The 19438-nt window shown below is 39.1% G+C and overlaps 1 protein-coding gene across 15 annotated transcripts; it reads left to right on the top strand.

Moving 5' to 3' along the window:
• The first annotated feature begins 366 nt into the window (after positions 1–366).
• On the top strand, positions 367–19406 carry LOC101168830 (inosine-5'-monophosphate dehydrogenase 1b). 15 transcript variants are annotated; one of them, XM_023952163.1, is made up of 17 exons: positions 367–807; positions 4618–4716; positions 4908–4985; positions 10201–10249; positions 12223–12324; positions 12427–12501; positions 13522–13527; positions 13707–13913; positions 14001–14088; positions 14180–14379; positions 15475–15565; positions 15663–15758; positions 16193–16336; positions 16462–16606; positions 16684–16827; positions 16901–16984; positions 17684–19406. In XM_023952163.1, exons 1-17 carry the CDS (start codon positions 590–592, stop codon positions 17703–17705), a joined length of 1848 nt encoding a protein of 615 aa, XP_023807931.1. In that variant the 5' UTR covers positions 367–589; the 3' UTR covers positions 17706–19406. The 15 variants fall into 15 exon arrangements, with proteins under 15 accessions (XP_023807931.1, XP_023807930.1, XP_023807933.1 ...); XM_023952162.1 differs by having other exon boundaries at positions 4905–4985; XM_023952169.1 differs by lacking the exon at positions 367–807 and adding an exon at positions 2832–2849 and having other exon boundaries at positions 4905–4985.
• The last annotated feature ends 32 nt before the right edge of the window (positions 19407–19438 follow it).

Below are 19438 nucleotides of genomic sequence, written 5' to 3'. Positions count from 1 at the left end.
ACAGGATTAACCCATAGACTGAGAGGTAGCCAGACATTAGACGGTGCACTCAGCAGGACAGTGCCACTCCATTCAGCATCCATTCAAAGGCTCAGGACTGCACTTTCATAATGCACATAAAAGTGTTGTACAGAAAAAGTCTCCCACAAGATTTCATACATGGCAGACCTCTGCTGCTGGCATCATAACCACAGCGACACCATCACAGTGGGAGAATCTCCTAGGTGACGCCCTCTGCTGACACGCCCAGAGGTGCCTGTTGCCTTTCTATAGGCAGGTGCATCCTGTTGCTTGAGCAGAAGGATTAGTCCCAGGAAGGTTGTTCTGTTTTTTTTTTCCTCTTCCTATCTCTTGAAAAGCAGCTGCAACCGAGTAAACAGTTTTTATACAGACATTCAGATTCAAAACAAAAGTTTTGCAAAGTGTTAAATCTTTGCAAAACTTGGGTTAAAGCTTTCAACTGGATTTGGAATTTTGAGGAGTCTTGTTTTTCCCAAATATAACCTTGGGCTGTGGGATATATTTTTGATTGTGTAAATTCAACAAGGCTGAGGGGCCACCAGCTGCAGAGTCTGACCTTGGGCAGACGATGGAGGGATTTGGCTTTGAGCACTTTGCAGATGGAGCAAGAGAAAGCCAGCGGTTGGACTATCGGAAGTTTGTGGGGGACACTGAGCCATCGTCCTTAAAAGTTTCATCCAGGGAAGCAGAGTTCCACATCCGGCAAACCCCCCACAGCTATGGGCATGAGTCTGCTGCCCAGAGATATAGCGCCACGCGGATTCAGGCGGGTTTTGGTCCAGAGAGGTGAGTTAGCTTAAGAAAAATGAACAAAGGTTTAAACAAAAACTTAGAAAATATGTTCAATTTTTTCATTGTTTTGTCAAAATCTGGTAGAATTCATCTAAGAAAGCAACTCCAGAATAAAACAATTAGCTTATTTATCAGGCTGCCAGCTCATACGCATGAAAATGTGAATGATTTTTAATCACGCAATTAATTCCAAAAAGCTTGAAGTTGTTGAACAACAAAAGGCTTAATTTCATTTAAAATAGGCTTTTATTTTTAACCAGGCACCTCTCCTCCTGCCCATACATCTCTGTGATGCACCATCAAGGCATGAGTGAGCAGCAGAGAGATGAGCAAAGCTGAATCAAGTGCTCAGAATAGCTCCAGTGCAGAAAGGAACCACTGACCCATATCTGCAATGGCCCATATTTAATATCACACAAATGCTAAGTGGAAAAACATATCCCACTGAGTCATCTCAGCAAAATATCCTAACACACTGCACTACAATTGAATTAGATCACAGACAGACTGGGGATTCACTCACATGGCAATGCTGGAATGATCTAAAATCACTGCATGTGCTGTGTAAAGAAATTCTTACTAGATTTTCCATATTTGGCAAATGAAGGGAAGTTGTAAACATGCAAAAGAAGGTTTGCTTTCAGCAGCATAAATAGTAACATTTTGACTTGCAGTAAAACCTTTTACAGTGTTGTGACAAACCAATAATAAACTTAGTCGTAAAATTAGTTATAAGGAAGAAGCAAGAACTTTATTTGGCACTTTCATAATTCCTGTTGTGCCTTAAAAGGAATGTGGATGCGTGTGGAAAAACATACCAGACACAGAATAGAATCACATATCTCCCATGAGCCTTTTGGGAGATCATGTTTTTGTTGACAATTTCCTTCTCACAAAAAAGGCCTTTTTGATCCAAAGATAGAAATGGTTTATATACCTAATAACATGTATATATATATATATATTTTTTTATTTCTTTAGACTTGTATTCCATTTATGCACACATAAGTACATTAGCACTGTGATTTTGATTGATAAGTGAGGCTTGAGGGAAATTCATCTAAGTGTGACAGTTTTGACTTTAGGTGATCAATGGACTTGTTTGTGTTTTAAAATACACATGGGAGCACAGTCAAATCACATGTTTTTCCTCATTAACTGTTAAAAGTCAGGACGAAAAACTAGGTCTTACTAGTTTTCCTTGTTACCAGTTCCTATTTATAATAAAATTACTGATGCTAGGAAAATGCAATTTCAAATTTAAACAGCTTAAAAAGAAATATTAACAAAAGTCTGAATTGTACAAAAAGCAATAACACATTAGCATTCTACCACACTGTATGGTCACGTCTTAGCAAAATTCAAAGTGTTTCCTCACATTGGACTGGAATGCTGGCTTGATCCTTTTTTGTTGCCATCATGTGTGTTGTCCACTATGATGACAATTAGCTGTTTTTTTTACGTTAATACAAACCTACTTTGCCTTAATCCAAATGGTATTTTCCAATATCGATCATAATGTATTAATACCATTTTTAAACTAATTCATAATGGTATAGATCGATTTGATTCACAATTTGCCTCAGACAGATCAATCTGGTTGGATTAATATAAATTGATTAAGTCGATCAATTGATACATAGAAAGTGTGCATTTGAAATCCGCTCAACCACAAGTGTGTTTGCATAACTTTTTGTTTAATTATTTTTGCATCATTTCCTTAAATCTCTGTTTAAATTATTTGATTAATAATCAAATTATACACAAATCTACTAGTGACATTCCTCTGGTGTCTTTCATTTGATTTGCACTCTTATCATGAGAGAAGTATGGCATTTTAGCTGCTACTAGTGGTGTTCTACCATTGACATATACAGTTTTGCTAGTCTTATAAGTACTCAAAAGGCCTCTAAAAACTGGACTTGCAATGCACGCGAAAAGTAAACATTTGTGTTGCACATTAACAAGTCTTGGAGGTTGAAATCCTGGACTGGAGGGAGGAGGGAGCTGACGCTGGCTGCTCCATAACACCACCAGTGAGTGTCTGCAGACAGCGTCTCACTTTCTCATTCACCCCATTGGGAGACCAGCTCTTTCTTTTCAAGGAGCCGCGAACCCAAAGGCGTTTTCATTTAATTTATCTCTCCTCCTCAAGGTAACACTCGGAAAGAGACATTTCTCGAAGCCTCTCCGTATGCTGCACAGCTGGGAAGTTGCTTTGTTTTTTGGTGATCAACGTGGGCACGAGGCGAGCTCTCCTGAGGTTGCTAGCTTACGCTGCTACAAAACAGATGCTAGAGTTTAGACGGACGAAGAAGTTACACCTTTGTTAAAGGGAGCGGGTTTGTCAAACAATTGCTTCATTTAAAAATCAGGCAGTATTCAGAGCCTTAACTTAAATTAACCATTTTGCTAAAGCTAAATCATGCTAGGTTGCTGCCACATGTGGCTGCAGCTAAACTCGCCTTATCATTAATGCTGTTTTGTCTTGTAAATGGGGTAGTCATTGTACATTTGACTTTAGGTGCTCGAACTGTTTCTCAGGGCTTTAAAATAGTCAAAATGATGTGACATATTCTTAAGCTGTTATTCCCACGAGGTCCTGGTTAACAAGCTAGTTAGTTTATCACGGGTGTTGCTATCAGTATCTATCTCTGTCTGTCAGAGTGGGTGACTCTCATTCAGCCTAAAATTTGTTAAACTAGCTAACCTAACTGCATTTTTTAAAGGTCTGTTCGTTGAAAATGTTTTATTAGAGATGAAAAAATATTAACCTTAAACTAATTAAAAACGACTTGGATTTAACCGAAATACCAAACTCTATAGTGTAAACAATTAGACTTAGAGTCGGTGGCTTGCAAGACGTGACGCATCACCGAACTTGCAAAACATTTCCCTTATTGCTTTGCATTTTTACCTTCAGGAATATCATAAATTGCATCCATTATTTTTTTTTCAATGCTTCTTTTCAAATATATAAATTCTAGCATATAAGTGATTAAAGCTACGACATCATGTATCGCACTACTACTACTACAAGAGACTGAAATCCAGCAGCAGGGATGCGTTCATGAACCTATTTTTGGATGATAAAGACAACACTGCTGGATGTCTTTATCTGCAGATGCGCAGCACGAACAGCTAATGCTCGCTAGCTGCAGATAACCTAATCTGGGTCACCAGGCTAGTTAATGTTTACTGCTTGATGCGAAATAGATGACAGTTTAGGTATGTTCGTTGTTAATCGGTTTTATGTCTTTTTCTTCTTCTTCTTCTTTTTTTTTTTTTTTTTGTCGGGACAGGATTTTAGGTTTTTGCTGTTTAAAAATTGTAGACGTCTGCCGCTGGTAGCCACAGCGAAGCAGTTGTGTGTCAGTGGGTCACTCGTGTTAGGGTACTGTTGTCGTTTTTCACTTAAATTCTAACACAAACTCTTATTTGTTGGGCAGAGGAAGAAAAATCACAGCTAATCTCATTGTTTCGCCTCTGTATTTTTTCACACGTAACTACTTCGTCTATTATATTGATTGTTTCATTAATAATTACGATAATGTATATCCTTTGGGAAAGTTCATGTAGAGAGCAGGTTTATGACTGTTATTTATTAAGGAAGTCGCTGCATTATCATAGTACGCATGCGCACTAACTCTGATGTTGAGGTTGTCATGGTTGCTGTGAGAAGGTCACCAGCCCTGCCCCTGCCTGCACAGTGGATGTGTTGATTATGCAGACTGGGTATAGTTTTTCAGATTTGTTTGTTTTCGAGCTGAACCATTGATTGAAGTCACTTCCGTCTTTTGGCAGCATGGCAGATTATCTAATCAGCGGTGGCACAGGCTATGTCCCCGACGATGGACTCTCAGCACAGCAGCTGTTTTCAGTCGGAGACGGCCTCACATACAAGTAAGTTCCCTTGCATCACAAACTTAAAAGCGTTGTCTAAAAAGAAATCTCCTGTTTGTAAAGAAATTATTTCATGGTAAAGGCATCCTGATTTTATTTTTTCTTTTATTTTGAACCCTTACTTATGTGTAATGGTAGGTTAAGTGTACACAGCAGTGCTTTGTAATGGCCAACGCATTTTGAACCAGCAGATCTGACCAACAGTGTGTTGTCTGGGATGGTCATACGGCTGAAGAGCTATGCTCTAAAGGAGATGGGTTGACTTACAAGTGAGTAAAATAATAATAATAATAATAATAATTATAATAATAATAATAATAATAAAAAAAAAGTCATCTTTAAACTTGTTGAAAATCCTCTTTCTCTCCAAATGAGGAATTCAGATGGGGAAGCATATGATTGACCTTCTAAAGCAGCTTCATGTTATTACTAAAATGCCAGTTTGTTATAAAACAAAGTGCATGAACCTCAGAGGTGAATTTAAATTATTGATATTGGTTATGGGGATGAAATTTGCTTCCAGTTAACTGCATGGCATTGCACCTCTCACATATGCTTTGCTCTGATCAAATGTATAGATAAGTACTTATCTATTGCTCTTTTTTTGGCATGCTGGTGGCACAAACCTCATGAAACCACACACACTGTCATTTCAAAGCACCTATTAGTTGATTGCCTAATTGTTTAAAGGTTTAGAAGCATGCATGTCTCATTTCCTCACTTAACATTCATGTAACTCTTTAGTACATTTATAATGTGGCCTAATGTCTGCTTTAATCTATCACAAAACATTCTTGAGATCTCTACTAAAAGATCTTTATTGAAAATCTTTAGTTTTTTGATTCTATGCAGATGCTAACTGAATTGAAAAGGACCCTAATGAAAAGCATCACGCCTGAGGGAATAGCTGCACACGATCATCTAAACAGGAGACTTGGAGATTATTGGAGCATAGAAAAGACTGGGGTTGGTTTAAGGAGGGAAAAAAGACTGCACTTGGCCTTTTATTTGAACTTAAAAAATAAAATAAATCAGGATAACTGTTGGTTAAACTACTAGAGTTGAGTTTTCAGTTATGGAATAGTCACGCAAAACGATAAACAAAGACAGGAAAACAGAACCAGGGTTGTAAGACTCGCAACTTCCTGAACTTGTGACCTTTAAAACCACATCCAGAAAACGTTTATTTCTATCTGCACTCTTAGCGAGGTGTACTGTTTGTCTGCTGACATTTATTGGTACTGTCAAGATTTGTTATCTGAACAATTCAGTTGAAATGTATAGAGTTTATGCTCCTTAGTTGCAGTAAGTTAGCAGCTAACCACTGTGCCACCATGCAGGCTGTGCATAAACTGTAATAATGCACATAAATGCCAATCTACCCCCCCCCCCCCCCCTCTATTTTTAAACTTGGTTCTGGGTGCAGTAGGTATACCCCACCCTCTCAACAGTGCCTTTATTCTGAAAACTGCATGCTTTTTATGGTTGACCAGCAAAACTGTTAAGTCAGGCATGCAGTCTGACAAGTTAATCATGAAAGTTTGCTCGGGTTTAAAATAAAACACATCGGCTTCATTTAGAAAGACTAGGGTGGAGGCCGTCACATTTTTTAAACTTTTCTTTTCTCCATTTTAAAAGGTTTTCCTGAGTGAATTGACATGAATTTCTCCACATGGCCGCTGTAATAGGAGTTTTTAAATGCTTTCACGGGCACAGAAAAGGCACGTCTGTCATTTAGACTCAATTCAGCGTCAGCTTTTATGAAGTTGTATTTTTAAACAGTTTCAAGTTCTGCCCAGCCACTTTTCCCAGCTGCAATTCCTGTAAATTTGCATGAGGACAGGGTGAACATGAGCAGTGTGGTAAAGTCTTCCCTCACGTCTTTCTACTTTGTTTTTTTCCCATTTTACATTGAAGTAATTTGTTCAATTATTGTGGCTTTTATTGCAGTTTTGTGTCCTCCATTTAAACAGAGCTTTGGTCAAGTGGTCTAGAATGTCCCCAATAAAATCCCGGTTAAGTGTAAATGTTTACTATTATGCCGTTTTTAGCAACACTCACAGCACCTCACAACCCCAAGCTAACACTAGTGCAACAAAAATGGGGAGCAATATTGGATCTATGCAGCTGTACTATTTAGAGCCAAATGCCTTCTCAAATGAGGAAAACCAAGATGTACATGAGTTTTGTCTGTTTAAAGTGGATTTATCAGAATGGAGTTAATGCAAACGTTTTCCAACTGCGACAACTTAAATAAAGAAATACCCAGAAATGCAGTTGTAGTCTTAATTATCTTTATATATGTCCTCCATCATCAGAAATAGGCCACAAACACCCAAAACATAGTTTTCATCAGTTTGGATCTTAAGGAATTTGTGTTAATTTTACTTTACTCAAGGATTCTCCATCAAAGTTAAATAAGCAAGATCAGAAAGAGCTGGTTTCAGGTAAATGGTTGTGAGATTCTGGCGGCACATTAGTTGTGAGAAATTATAGTTTATTTTCTCCTTCACAAACACGCCCATGTTTTCTCCTTGAATCCAAACACTTCGCCGTCTAAGCAGTGTCTGCCTGTGTTTTTCGGAGGACATTCTCGTCCGGCTGTTGGTTCCTTCATTTCAGCCGACCAAAGCTTGCAGTTGCACCTTTAGATGTTCCTGGTTTTGGGTGTGTCCAGCCCAAAGACATTTTTTGACCCCTTCTCATTATACAGTTTGAGCACTAAATAAGTTGTGTAACAGCTTTAAAATGTGGATTTAAAAAAATTTAATTTACCCCGTAAATTCCGGACTACAAAGCGCTCTCGATTATTAGCCGCACCCACCCATTTTCACGTGTTTAACTAATTTTAGACATACACAAGCCGCGTCGGGGTACAAGCCGCATGAATTAGGCAACATTGTCATCCTGACGGATCACTTCCTGACTCAGAGTGTAAGTGTGATTTATTAGCACACAGTGGGTGGAGTCATTTTTGCCTCAGGCTCATGTCTTTGAGTTTATCTGCATCTGCCAAACAGTATGCACCTCTATTCTGTTCACAAGTTCCTCAGTTATGGTTTTTATTTATATTATTTTTTTTTAACTTATTGACAATCTAGGTATCACACATAAAATTACAAACAGTAACCATATAATCAACATTACATCCCTCAGTTATGATGAGGAAATTTACATCCCCGATCCCCCATTTCCCATGAGTCTTAGGGGCTAAAGGCGGGGCCAACGCCCGGCTCGCCATTCTGTTGTACGTGTTTAAGAATGAGCAGCAGTGCATGGAGGGGTGAACGGGTAAAGCTCTGCTTCCGCTTGTGTCGCGGCAGCGTTATGGGAGTAACAGGGCTGTTTAAAAAACACGCTAGTAAAATAAAGCAGCGACGACTGAAAAGCGCGCGCCTCAGCGCGATACGCGCGCCTCCTCGCGGCGCGTGGGTCAGAAGTTTCCTTCCACAACAAACACTTGCTCCGCGGACGCCTCGAGTAAGCCCTGGCTGCAGCCTGCAGAATGGCTCGACGCCTCCGCGCTCCCGCGCGCTCCTTGTCTCCCCTTCCTATCTACTCCGACAGCTCTGGCCAGCGCGGCTACAGGGAGGGGCGCTTCGTCCCCATTGCGCCGGTGGACGGAGCAAATCGTGTCTGTGCAGAGCAATCGGACTTAATACTGTACGTTTTGTGTATGAGGGGCGGATGCGTTGTTACGTGTGGGAGCCTTCAGACTGCCATCGGCCCCGCAGCTCACACGACACGCAGTCTCCAGCTCACACGGAGGCTGTGAGCGTTTCAATGCAAATCTCTGCTCAGTCCTTAGAAACCGTTAACACGACCACGTCAATTTGTGTTTCCAGTCGTGTCCCGACAAAATAAAGGCTGATATTATTGCCACATATTTACGTGCAGCCAGCCGAGTCACTATGACTCAGAGGTAAATGCACTCCTGAGCATGCGCTGTTCTCTCCGTCACGCAGCTGACCGGCTTTTCCAAACCCGTTGGTGATTTTTTCACGCTGCTTTTAACGATTGCTTTTAACTTGAAAGCTTCATCATATTGTAGCGGCGATCACGTGCACGTTGGGTCTAATGGCACCAAAGGATTCTGGGATGCGGCTGGACATGCGTGTTTCGTTTTGTTGAACCATGACTGAAGTGTCTAAGACCTGAAGTGAGGTCCATGCTGTTTGGCTGCTTAGAGGTGTGTTGAAAAACAAATGACTTGTGTTTGATGTTAGAGAATTCAAACCATTCACTGTGTCCAAAGATACGTACACGGTGGCCGCCAATAAAATCCAATAATTAGCCGCGTCACTGAATAAGCTGCAGGACTGTAAGCGCAGGAAAAAAGTAGCGGCTTGTAGTCCAGAAATTACGGTAATCTATTTGTGCTAAGTTTGCTTTTCTAGTAGGATTTTGAAATCTAGAAAAAAAAACATATATTGTGATAGACAACACATTTATCGTGAGGATTTATACACACCGATCCTAAAGAGACTATAAAATATCACCAGTTTCCTTTGAAAACACAAGACCAGTGAAGCTCCGCTCTGATCTTTGTGTTTCTGCTGAACCACTCCCACTTGACCATTAGCATTTCTCATTTGTCTACATTTTGCATTCAAATAAAAACCATAATATGACCACGAGAGAGCCAGAGTTTGCCTCAGCTTATAACAGCAAACTGACATTCTCCTCAGGCTCAGCCAGTAGGACTCTCTCTGCTCCAGTTGAGGTTTGTGGATCCCACTAAGCTCCAACAGATGTGTCTTCTTGCTTTCTTTTGGTTTGTAGTGACTCCTCCTTATAAGTGAATCTATTTCAGGCCTGTCTGGTCCTTTTTCTGTTGAGACGAGGGAAACCGCCTCTGTTTTCACAGTTTGCAGTGGCTCTCGCTTCAACAGTCTGGGTTTATTCCTACTTACAATTTTCCTTTTGACAGTTGAGTTTACTTCTGTTCCCCTGAAGTATAAAGAGGCCCTTATTCCCGTCTTCCCATTTGTCCCTGACCTGTTTCACACCCATCTGCAAAGAGCACTAAATACACAGAGACCCTGCCAGAAGAAACAAACACATCTGTCTCTCTGAAGCACTTATCTCCTTCTACCTGGTGTTGTATTTAAACACAGATCTGAAAAGAGCCACGTCTAGCTTCCTAGCAGTCTGTCACTTAGTTTTTGTGCTCAGCTATTGTTCTGCACAGTCATTTTCCAGTAAGGAGGGAAAATAGATTTTAATTTAACTGGTTGTTTCCTTTGGCCAGAGATAAATTAGATTTTTTTTTAAATCCGAAGTTCATTCATGCTTTAAGTTTTTCTCATTCTGTTGTTTTTATGTTAAAAACTTTTTTTCACCCTTTTTTTCCCATTGAAATCTTCTTTAAAAACTTCCAACAAATGTTTAATCACTTTCAACAATTTTTACTAGAAAACCTTCACCTCCTTTCAGCAAAATGTTGTGACACCTTGATGTGATGCGTTTGTGTATGTTTTTCAGTGACTTCCTGATTCTACCTGGCTTCATTGACTTCACCTCAGACGAAGTGGTGAGTAGACAAATATGAGAAGGGTAGTTGAAGTCTGTTGCTGCTACAAGCCAAAGCTATATTTGAGTCCAAACTTGTTTGTTTTTTTAAAAACGACTGTTGATCTTTCTTCTGTTTAGACTACTCCCTCTCACAATGACCAGACAGTCTAAAATGAGCAGACAGTCTATTCATGGCCGAGCATGTTCCTAGATTAGGGTTCTGGCTCTGGAGCCACATGCAACACTTATAAACCTCCATTGTGGCTCTCAGGGTAAAGAAAAATAAAAGGTTACTGTGAAGTTAAAAAAAAAGTAAACTAAGTCAAACTTTATTCAACTCATTCACAAATGGTTTAAGGACAGCACATATCCCAAGTCGGACTAAAACATTTTGCCAGATTTTTGTTGGAAATCAGTAAACTCAACCAAAACTAAAGTGCACCAGATTATAAACCAGATCTTTTTATTTATGGTGTATACTTGTATAGCACTTTTCTACCTACAAGGACAAAGCACTTTATAGTCACAGACCCATTCACCCAGTCACACACACATTCACACACTCTGCACCCAAACACAGGCGCCTGCCTACCACCAGAGGCAAAGTGGGGTCCAGAGTCTTGTACCAACGACACTTCGACTCATGGGCGTGCAAGGCGGGAGTCGAACATGCAATCCTACGATCATGGGTCGACCGCCCTACCGCTACACCATGGCTGCCCCATTTATGAGCAAATTTTAGGATTTTATTTGCGCATTACAGTTAAAAATAAATACAGCAAGGGTCACTTAATTTTTTTATTTTTTTACAAATTTCTGGCTGAGACTCACTACAAACTGTATTTTTTTAATTACTGTTGACATTGCACTATACTACATATGATTCATTGAGATTATTTGACACACGGTGTCTTATTTTGAAAGGAAGTCACATGAACCTCTGGCAGAGGTTGCCAACAATTTCATACTTTGAACAAAGGTTATTTTCTCTATATATTTAGTGTTTTTATGCCAAAAAGTCAATAGTCTATTTATAATTATCAAAATAGTAACAATAACGTAAAAACCTATTGGTGTCTTATTTTTCTAAAAGGGGTAGTAGGATTTTATTTTAATTTTTTTGTTTTTTTTTAGCTCAGTAAAAATAAACCCGAATGGCTCTTTAAGTGTTGGAGGTTGCAGACTCCTCAGTGTCAGTACAGTGATGACCCTTTTATACGTTTGAAGAAATGCTGCTGTCTCTTCTTTGTGCTAACTCGCTGCTGATAAGTGTGGCTCGCCATAACATTCCTAATTTAAACAGACTGTAATTATATGTTTTCACTTAAATGACTGGGTAGAGCCGCTCTGGAATCTATACTTCTCTCTTTTGCACAAAGTGCTCCTGAACACAGCTTTGTTTGTTATGCAGTTGTGGGACATTCTTCATGGGCTGCAGTGTTCTCACCATACTTTCTCCACTCCCAGGCGAATTTGGCACCATAGTGGAGCTTTATTTTCCAAATGGAGATGTGATGTAAAGGCTTCTCATCTTCAGCAGGACTCTCCTGAGAAACATTACCAGCTGCCTTGAGAGTTGATGTTTGTGTCGGAGAAAAAAGGGGATATTTAGGCATCGGTAGAACTAATGTTGTGGTTTCCCATGGGTTAGGAACGTCCTCTTTTTAATCTCAAGCTGCAGAAGAAAACAGACCTTGCTGCTCCTGTGAGAAACTGTGATAAGGAAAAATAAACTAAAGAAGCTATAATAAAAACAAGTGAAGACACGATTATTTTAGTTACTAGGCAGGTAATAGTAGAACACTAAATAACAAATGAAAGCTGAAAAAGTCCAGTTTTCCATGCAAAAATTATTTATATAACTGAGCTCTAACTCAAATCACCTCATTGACCCTAAAGGCGTTTGAATTTCTCTCCGTCTTTAAAAGTAAGTAGCTCTCTGGTGCCCCCTGGTGCCTGATTTGTGTCAGGACAAAATGTGTTTCTTTCCAGGACCTGACATCAGCACTGACCAGGAAGATCACCTTGAAAACCCCCCTCATTTCCTCCCCCATGGACACGGTCACAGAGTCAGCCATGGCAATTGCTATGGCGGTATGAAGTTCTTATTAGTTCTTTTAGTTTTCATAAATGAAATTAATATTTTTAAATGCTTGAACTTGACGTAAAAATGATGTGTTCAATTCATTTCGGCAGCTCATGGGAGGCATTGGCATCATTCATCATAACTGCACGCCGGAATTTCAGGCTAATGAAGTTCGCAAAGTCAAGGTAAACCATGGATATCAGATATCTAAACAATGTCCTGGTGTTTTCTGAAGATTTGCTCTGCTTTGTATGCATCATGATGCATTTTCAGTAGTTGGGTGATTCTCTGAAATTTGTGCACTTTGTGTGCCACAGAAAAGATTTTCCTTTTAAAGTAAACCACTAAATGCTTTTTAAAACAAGAAATGGAAAGATCAGTGTATCTGTGCATCATCCCATATAAACCTATCATGTAAATGATATTACTTGATGACTAATAATACATTCATAGCTTTTTTTTTTTTTTTTGCTAATGTAATCATTTTTTATTTCTACGTTCACCAAAATAAAAGTAATGAGAAAATTACATGGGTTATTTGTAGAATGGCATCATTTCATCACATTACAGCTTTTCAAGCCTCTCCTCTTTATTTATGATCAATTGTCTTGGGAAAAATACTGATTTCTGGTTTTCCTCATGCTATAGGATTCTCCAGATTTCAGCTTTACATGGTTGAACTGTTGTTAGAGGGCTGAAGGTTGGATAATTTAGAATTAAATGAAATATACTGAAATATAACTACGGTAGTATCACACAAGGGTCAGATGATTACCAAGGAACTGGAAACATTTATTTCAATATGTTTTTGAATAACAATTGAGCAGAAGTCAGATTGTTCCATTATTGGGTTGAACTTAAGATCTTTTAAGAATTTAAGACGGTCACCAATTAATTTCTAACAATTTTTATTTTATTTTATGCCTGATGTGGGAAAACCTGTCCTGAGAGGTTCAGCTAGTCCCTTGTCTGATCCAATGTTGTTATGATTTTTTAAGAGCCAGATAAGTCAAAGTGCACCGAATGCAGAGAATGACTCAGTTGTAGAGTTGTTTTTTTTGTGTGGTTGCTCTCACTTTAAAAGATCATGAACACGAGTCCGAATGAAAATGAAGTGAAGAGCTGATCTTCAGCAGTCCTGATGTCATTTCTGAGAGTTCATTGTTGACTTTCTCATTTTGTCTCATTTTTGTCTCTTTGTATAGCACATGGTAATTATTTTGTGTGTTTGTTTTTGTGTTGTTTTAAGTTGTGTGTGCTGTTTCTTTTGCTTTTCTCTTGAGTGTGGAGTTTGGCTTTCTGTTGCTTTTGCTGCTGAGAACAAACGAACAGACAACATGGAGCTGTGCATTAATCCCAGTCATTTTGTCTGTATTCTCCTGGTTTGCAGAGGTTTGAGCAGGGTTTTATCACAGACCCCGTCGTAATGAGCCCACGTCACACAGTCGGGGATGTGTTTGAGGCCAAAGTAAGACACGGTTTCTCTGGCATTCCTGTCACAGAGACTGGAAAAATGGGCGGCAAACTGATGGGCATCGTCACCTCCAGGGATATTGACTTCCTCTCTGAAAAAGAGCATGACAAATATTTGGAGGAGGTGTGTGACTTTTTTCTTTTTTTTTTTGAGGAAATCTGAAGACATTTTGTATAAAGATGCCATATTAAAAGTGCAATGATGTCCTAGGCTATGACTAAGAGGGAGGACTTGGTGGTGGCTCCCGCTGGTGTCACACTAAAGGAAGCCAACGATATCCTGCAGCGCAGCAAAAAAGGTTGAGTTTTTATTCTTACTGCCTTCTTATGCGATTAAAAAATAAATAAATAAAAATCCGCCTTTTGATATTTTCTTTTTCCATTAACCAGGCAAGCTCCCTATAGTGAATGATAACGACGAGCTGGTGGCTATAATCGCCAGGACGGATTTGAAGAAGAACAGGGATTACCCGCTGGCCTCCAAAGACTCCCGGAAACAGCTGCTGTGCGGAGCCGCCATCGGCACCAGAGAGGACGACAAATACAGACTGGACCTGCTGGTGCAAGCTGGAGTGGATGTTGTTGTACTGGTGGGTGTTCTGAGAGCTTAATGTTGGGTTTTGATTTCATTTTTCAACGTGATGAGTGGACAGTAGAGTATCGGACCACTGCAGCAGATATTTTAAAGCTTTTGCACAGATTCTGTTGGGCATTTAGTTAAAAAAAATAGATGTATCAAAAAAAGTACCATCTTAGAAAGCAATAAATTAGACTCTTTGTAGCTTAAAAATTCTTTATTCAATTTGCTAAAACCATTCTCATGCCTCTGCTCCGATTTATCGTTTGGTCTATTGTAAAATGGTTCCCAGTGGCTTTTTTAAAATATGATGATTTCGTTTTCAGCCAAAAAAAAAAAGGAATTTTCTAGAACAAAGTTTCTGCAGAGCAGCAGTAGTTCATTAGAAATTCAGCGTAAAGTTGTAGGTGGGTCCCTTACCTTCCCCGTTGCTGAGAGCTCTCTGTTTAAGTGGAGCAGGTAACTTGTGGCTAACCCAGCATATTTTCTACTTCACAAATAAGCTCTTTTATAAACAAAATAATTTCATCTGCTCCTGATTCACCGCAACTGAAATAGATACTCAGAAATGCAATTTCATTTTCTTTATATAATCAGAAAAATTCCACAAATACATTTTTAAAAACACCAAAAACACAATTTCCATTGGGTGAGTCTGTTTATTATTGAGTCCATTGATATGTTATTTATAAATACAAGGTGGTGGGTGCTGCAAAATACTCGGTTATTTTAATGTTGGTTTTAAAAATTTACAATTCTGTACCATTTTCTAATTTGATTTCATATTTTTTTAGTCTAAATTTTATTTTTGAGCTGGTTTGGTTATAAAAATAAATTCTATAAAAAGTGGTTAAAAATAAGAAATCTGTGCATTTTTTCCCCTCATATATTCCATTTTCAAATTAAACATCACTTTAAAAAATCCATTTTTATGTAATAATTTATATCTTCCATCTTTTGTGCCTATCTTGCATAAAAAAACAGTTTGAACTTTTTTGGCACACTGTTCATGTTAAGGCAGAACAGAGTTTTCAGTAAATTAGCTAAATTACTTCTGTTTTCATGTAACTTCACTATCAATAACTTTGTTTTTTCTGTCTTTTATTAGGACTCTTCACAAGGCAACTCGGTGTATCAAATCAACATGATAAGCTACATAAAACAGAAGTATCCCGAGCTGCAGGTTGTGGGAGGAAATGGTGAGGATGTTGTCATTTTCCTAAAGTTTTTGGATAAAGGAATTATTTGACATGTTGAAACCAGTTTACTGACATTAAATTTCCCCTCCTTCTGCAGTTGTTACAGCAGCCCAGGCCAAGAATCTGATCGATGCTGGCGTGGACGCTTTGAGAGTCGGCATGGGCTGTGGCTCAATCTGCATCACGCAGGAAGGTACAAAACTGCTACGCACGTCATTTCTTTAAAATACAAGGTGTTTTTTTTTTTGATCAGACAAGAAAATTCAATAATTTTAATCTAGTATAACCAAAAATATGTTTATTTCATTGCTGCAGATTTGCTTTATCTGACTACAGTAAAAAAAAAAAAAAAACCCTATTGCTTTGTAACAGTCACTTAGGCCACTCCTTAGTTGTCATGGTGATTTTCTAGGTCCTTCAGTCTCTGTTGCCATGGAGACCAGTCTCATGTTCAGACTGGGTCATGCTCACAAAAACAAAAATAGGAGACAAGTTGCAGCAAATCCCAATGCTTCATGTGCAACCTTTTTTCAAAATAAAGCTCTATTTTGCAGATCATGAATGTGTTTTTGCGTGGCAGTCCTGTCAGGTGTGCTTTCTGTGTTTTTTTTTTTGTTTTTTTTTAAGTGATGGCATGCGGACGACCCCAAGGCACGTCTGTCTATAAAGTGGCAGAGTACGCCAGGCGTTTCGGTGTGCCGGTCATCGCTGATGGTGGCATTCAGACTGTGGGCCATGTGGTGAAGGCTCTGTCTCTGGGAGCATCTACTGGTGAGAAACGGCGACCCTAAACGTTGTAAACTTGTAGACACAGTCTCATTAGTGGAATGCATCAAAACCCTTTAAAGATGTGTAATAAAAGCTCTTGGTTCTATTTTGTCCACCCCTCACTGCAGTTATGATGGGCTCGTTGCTAGCAGCAACCACAGAGGCTCCTGGAGAGTACTTCTTTTCGGATGGTGTGCGGCTGAAAAAATATCGGGGAATGGGCTCCTTGGACGCTATGGAGAAGAACACAAGCAGCCAGAAACGATACTTTAGGTACGAGAGAAGTCAGAATACACCCATGTCGGTACAGAGAAAAATGACTGTTAAGTAGGTGATGTTTTTTTCCACAGCGAGGGCGACAAGGTGAAGGTAGCTCAGGGCGTTTCGGGCTCAGTGCAGGACAAAGGCTCCATCCACAAGTTTGTACCTTACCTCATAGCAGGCATTCAACACGGCTGTCAGGACATCGGAGCTAAGAGCCTCTGCGTCCTGCGGTGAGATACAGAACTCATTTTCGCTCAATCACATGTATTAAATAGGTGTCTAACAATGTTTTTGTCTTTTCAGTTCCATGATGTATTCTGGAGAGCTGAAGTTTGAGAAGCGGACCATGTCTGCACAGGTGGAGGGAGGCATTCATGGACTCCATTCGTAAGTGGGAGAAAAGTTATTCATTCATTTATTTTTGAGGCGACAAACTTCAGAGATTTATTGTGACTCATCAAGTAAATTGGATAAAGTCAGTGATTTGCTAGTTAAAAAAAAACTACAGATCTGTTGTAAAAAAAACACATTCAATAAAAAAAAAAAAATCTCTCAAACTTATTAAAAAACAAAATTATAAGATGGTGATTATACATTATAGGCTTAATTAATTAAATTACTTTTTTCCAGTTTGAGGGATGTCAGAATCTTTTGTCAGAAAAGATGATAAGATAAAAATAAGATAAAATAAATGACTTAACAACTTTTGTGTTGTGAATATGATTTGCCCTGTTTGGTTTGGACTAACAAACTAAAAACATTTAGAACACCTTAAACAATAACACATGAAAAGAAACCTCTAAAAAAATCCACTTTGCATTATAAATTCCAAAGTTTCTATTGTAAATTTAAAAGATTTAATCATATTTTGTATCATTACTGCACGTTTTCCAAATTTCTCCATTTCAATTGTTGGAAAAACCCAAAACGGCTCAGATGACGATTCTAGTTGAATCTCCTGCTGTTTGTTTTTGCTCCTCATCCTACAACCCAGCGGAAGGATTGTGACGTCATCACGAGCAGCTAGCTGCTTTTTCTCTTTTTAATCCAAATGCTAATTGTTGGTTTTGTTCTTTCCCTTTACAGTTATGAGAAGCGCCTTTACTAAAGGGCTGGAGTGCACTTCATAACCAAATTTTAACGGTGACCAAATGTTAAACCGCCACTTCTGCCAAAACACCATCACCAGGTTCACACACTGGGTTCTCCCGTGTCATACCCAATCCCTCTCTGTGTTCCCAGACAGTTGATTTGGACAGGAGAGAGGAGCATTGTAGCAAAGTGAGAACCTTCAAACTTTTCCGAACCCCAAACCTCGGACGATACACTTTAAGGAACTGGCACAGCAGAGATTTTTGGAATAACATTTACACCCATCTAACGACTGTCCAACCCCATTTCAGTGTCATACATGAACAGAACGAATAATGTGAATCAATGGATGTGAGAGAACAAAGTGAAGGTACTTTTTTCTGTCCAGAACAGCCATGGTCCAGGTTGGCAATATCTTTTCTTTCTTTTTTTCTTATTTAGTCTGTCCTCTTCTTCACACACTTCGTGAACTCTTAAGATGCTAGTTAGTGTTTGTTTTTCTCCCTGCATTTCTACGTTGTTACAGGTAAAAGATGTTTATGCCGCATCACATCATGTTTATTACTCAGCAAGTCTTGTTTTTATAGATGTGTGTTAGCGTCGTTTGGTAGCTTACCTGCAATCAGTCCTGCTTTCCTGACAACTGTTAACACTCAAATTAGCCCTGAAACGTTCTGAGCCAAACCCCCCCCCCCCCCCCCCCCCCGCCCCTCTCTGAGTGTTCATGTGGGACCAAAAGCTAGAGATCAGGTACATTTCTAAGAATAATCACAAACGACAATTTAAAATTAACTTGAATACTTTCCAAAAAAAAAAGAAATCTTTATTTCACACTTCCTGCGGGCTTTGAACTTAAAATGAAGTGGTTTTGATATGTGTTTGCTTTTTCACTCAGCCTAAGGAGGCTCTATTTATATTCTGCTTTACCTGCATACATACTGACTGCCAAGTGTATTTACACCTGTTCTGGTTTTCTAACTTAAAACTTTTGCAACTTGTTTGTTTTTGCATCGATGTTATGGCATAAGTTCTCTGTAATAAGTTACATGTTTGTTTTTCACCAGAGATATGCCTTGAAAGCAGAGATGGTTAAACACTGCACTCTCAGTTGAAATGTGTGGATCCACAGACGTTTCCTTATCTTGCGCCCCCGTTGGTCGTGCAGCTTTTTTGTAGAAGTAGGTTTTTCTAACGTTTTCATACAGGACGTCCCGACTGCGGATACTGTCTTTATTTTAGAAGCAAGTTCCTTCTCTTGTGTACAAGAGGAAGACACAACACGGGGTTTTTGCTTGAAGATGGACCTCACAACTGAACTCCGGTCAAATGGAAATGGGGGGGGGGTATAGAAAATATACACCGCTTTTCAGTTTAAGGAGACTTCCTACTTAGAGGTCAGGTTTTTCAGATGTCTTATTGTCAAGCTGTAGGTCATTGTAGTCCATCTGAAAAGCACAACAATCATAATACCAGAGAGATGTGATTTTTGTGTTGCTCTTATATGATTTTCCACCTTTTTAAATGTTGCCATCGTGTTGTGGCAGCTTCCACAGTCGCAGCTGGCAGTTCCGTTTCTAAATGAATGGTGAAACACTCAGTATTTAGTAAATCCATTAGAGGATTGTGAGGAAAATCAGAACATGTTTACAGTAAAACAGGAAGAGACGACTTGCTTTTGCTGTTTAATATGTCAAAAGAATAAATTAATATTACAGTGTGTGGACTACTGTCTTTGTTCTTGTCTTCTAA

The sequence above is a fragment of the Oryzias latipes genome, chromosome 23 (assembly GCF_002234675.1).
Source record: "Oryzias latipes chromosome 23, ASM223467v1".
Classification (NCBI taxonomy): domain Eukaryota; kingdom Metazoa; phylum Chordata; class Actinopteri; order Beloniformes; family Adrianichthyidae; genus Oryzias; species Oryzias latipes.
Note: the sequence above shows the minus strand (reverse complement) of the source record. Positions and strands in the feature narration are given on the sequence as shown.

Coding starts and splice junctions, on each gene's coding strand:
- LOC101168830 (XM_023952162.1), top strand. CDS start 590: ATGGAGGGATTTGGCTTTGAGCACTTTGCAGATGGAGCAAGAGAAAGC. Junction 4,986..10,200: donor GGAGATGGGTTGACTTACAA/GTGAGTAAAATA, acceptor TATGTTTTTCAG/TGACTTCCTGATTCTACCTG. Junction 10,250..12,222: donor ACTTCACCTCAGACGAAGTG/GTGAGTAGACAA, acceptor GTTTCTTTCCAG/GACCTGACATCAGCACTGAC.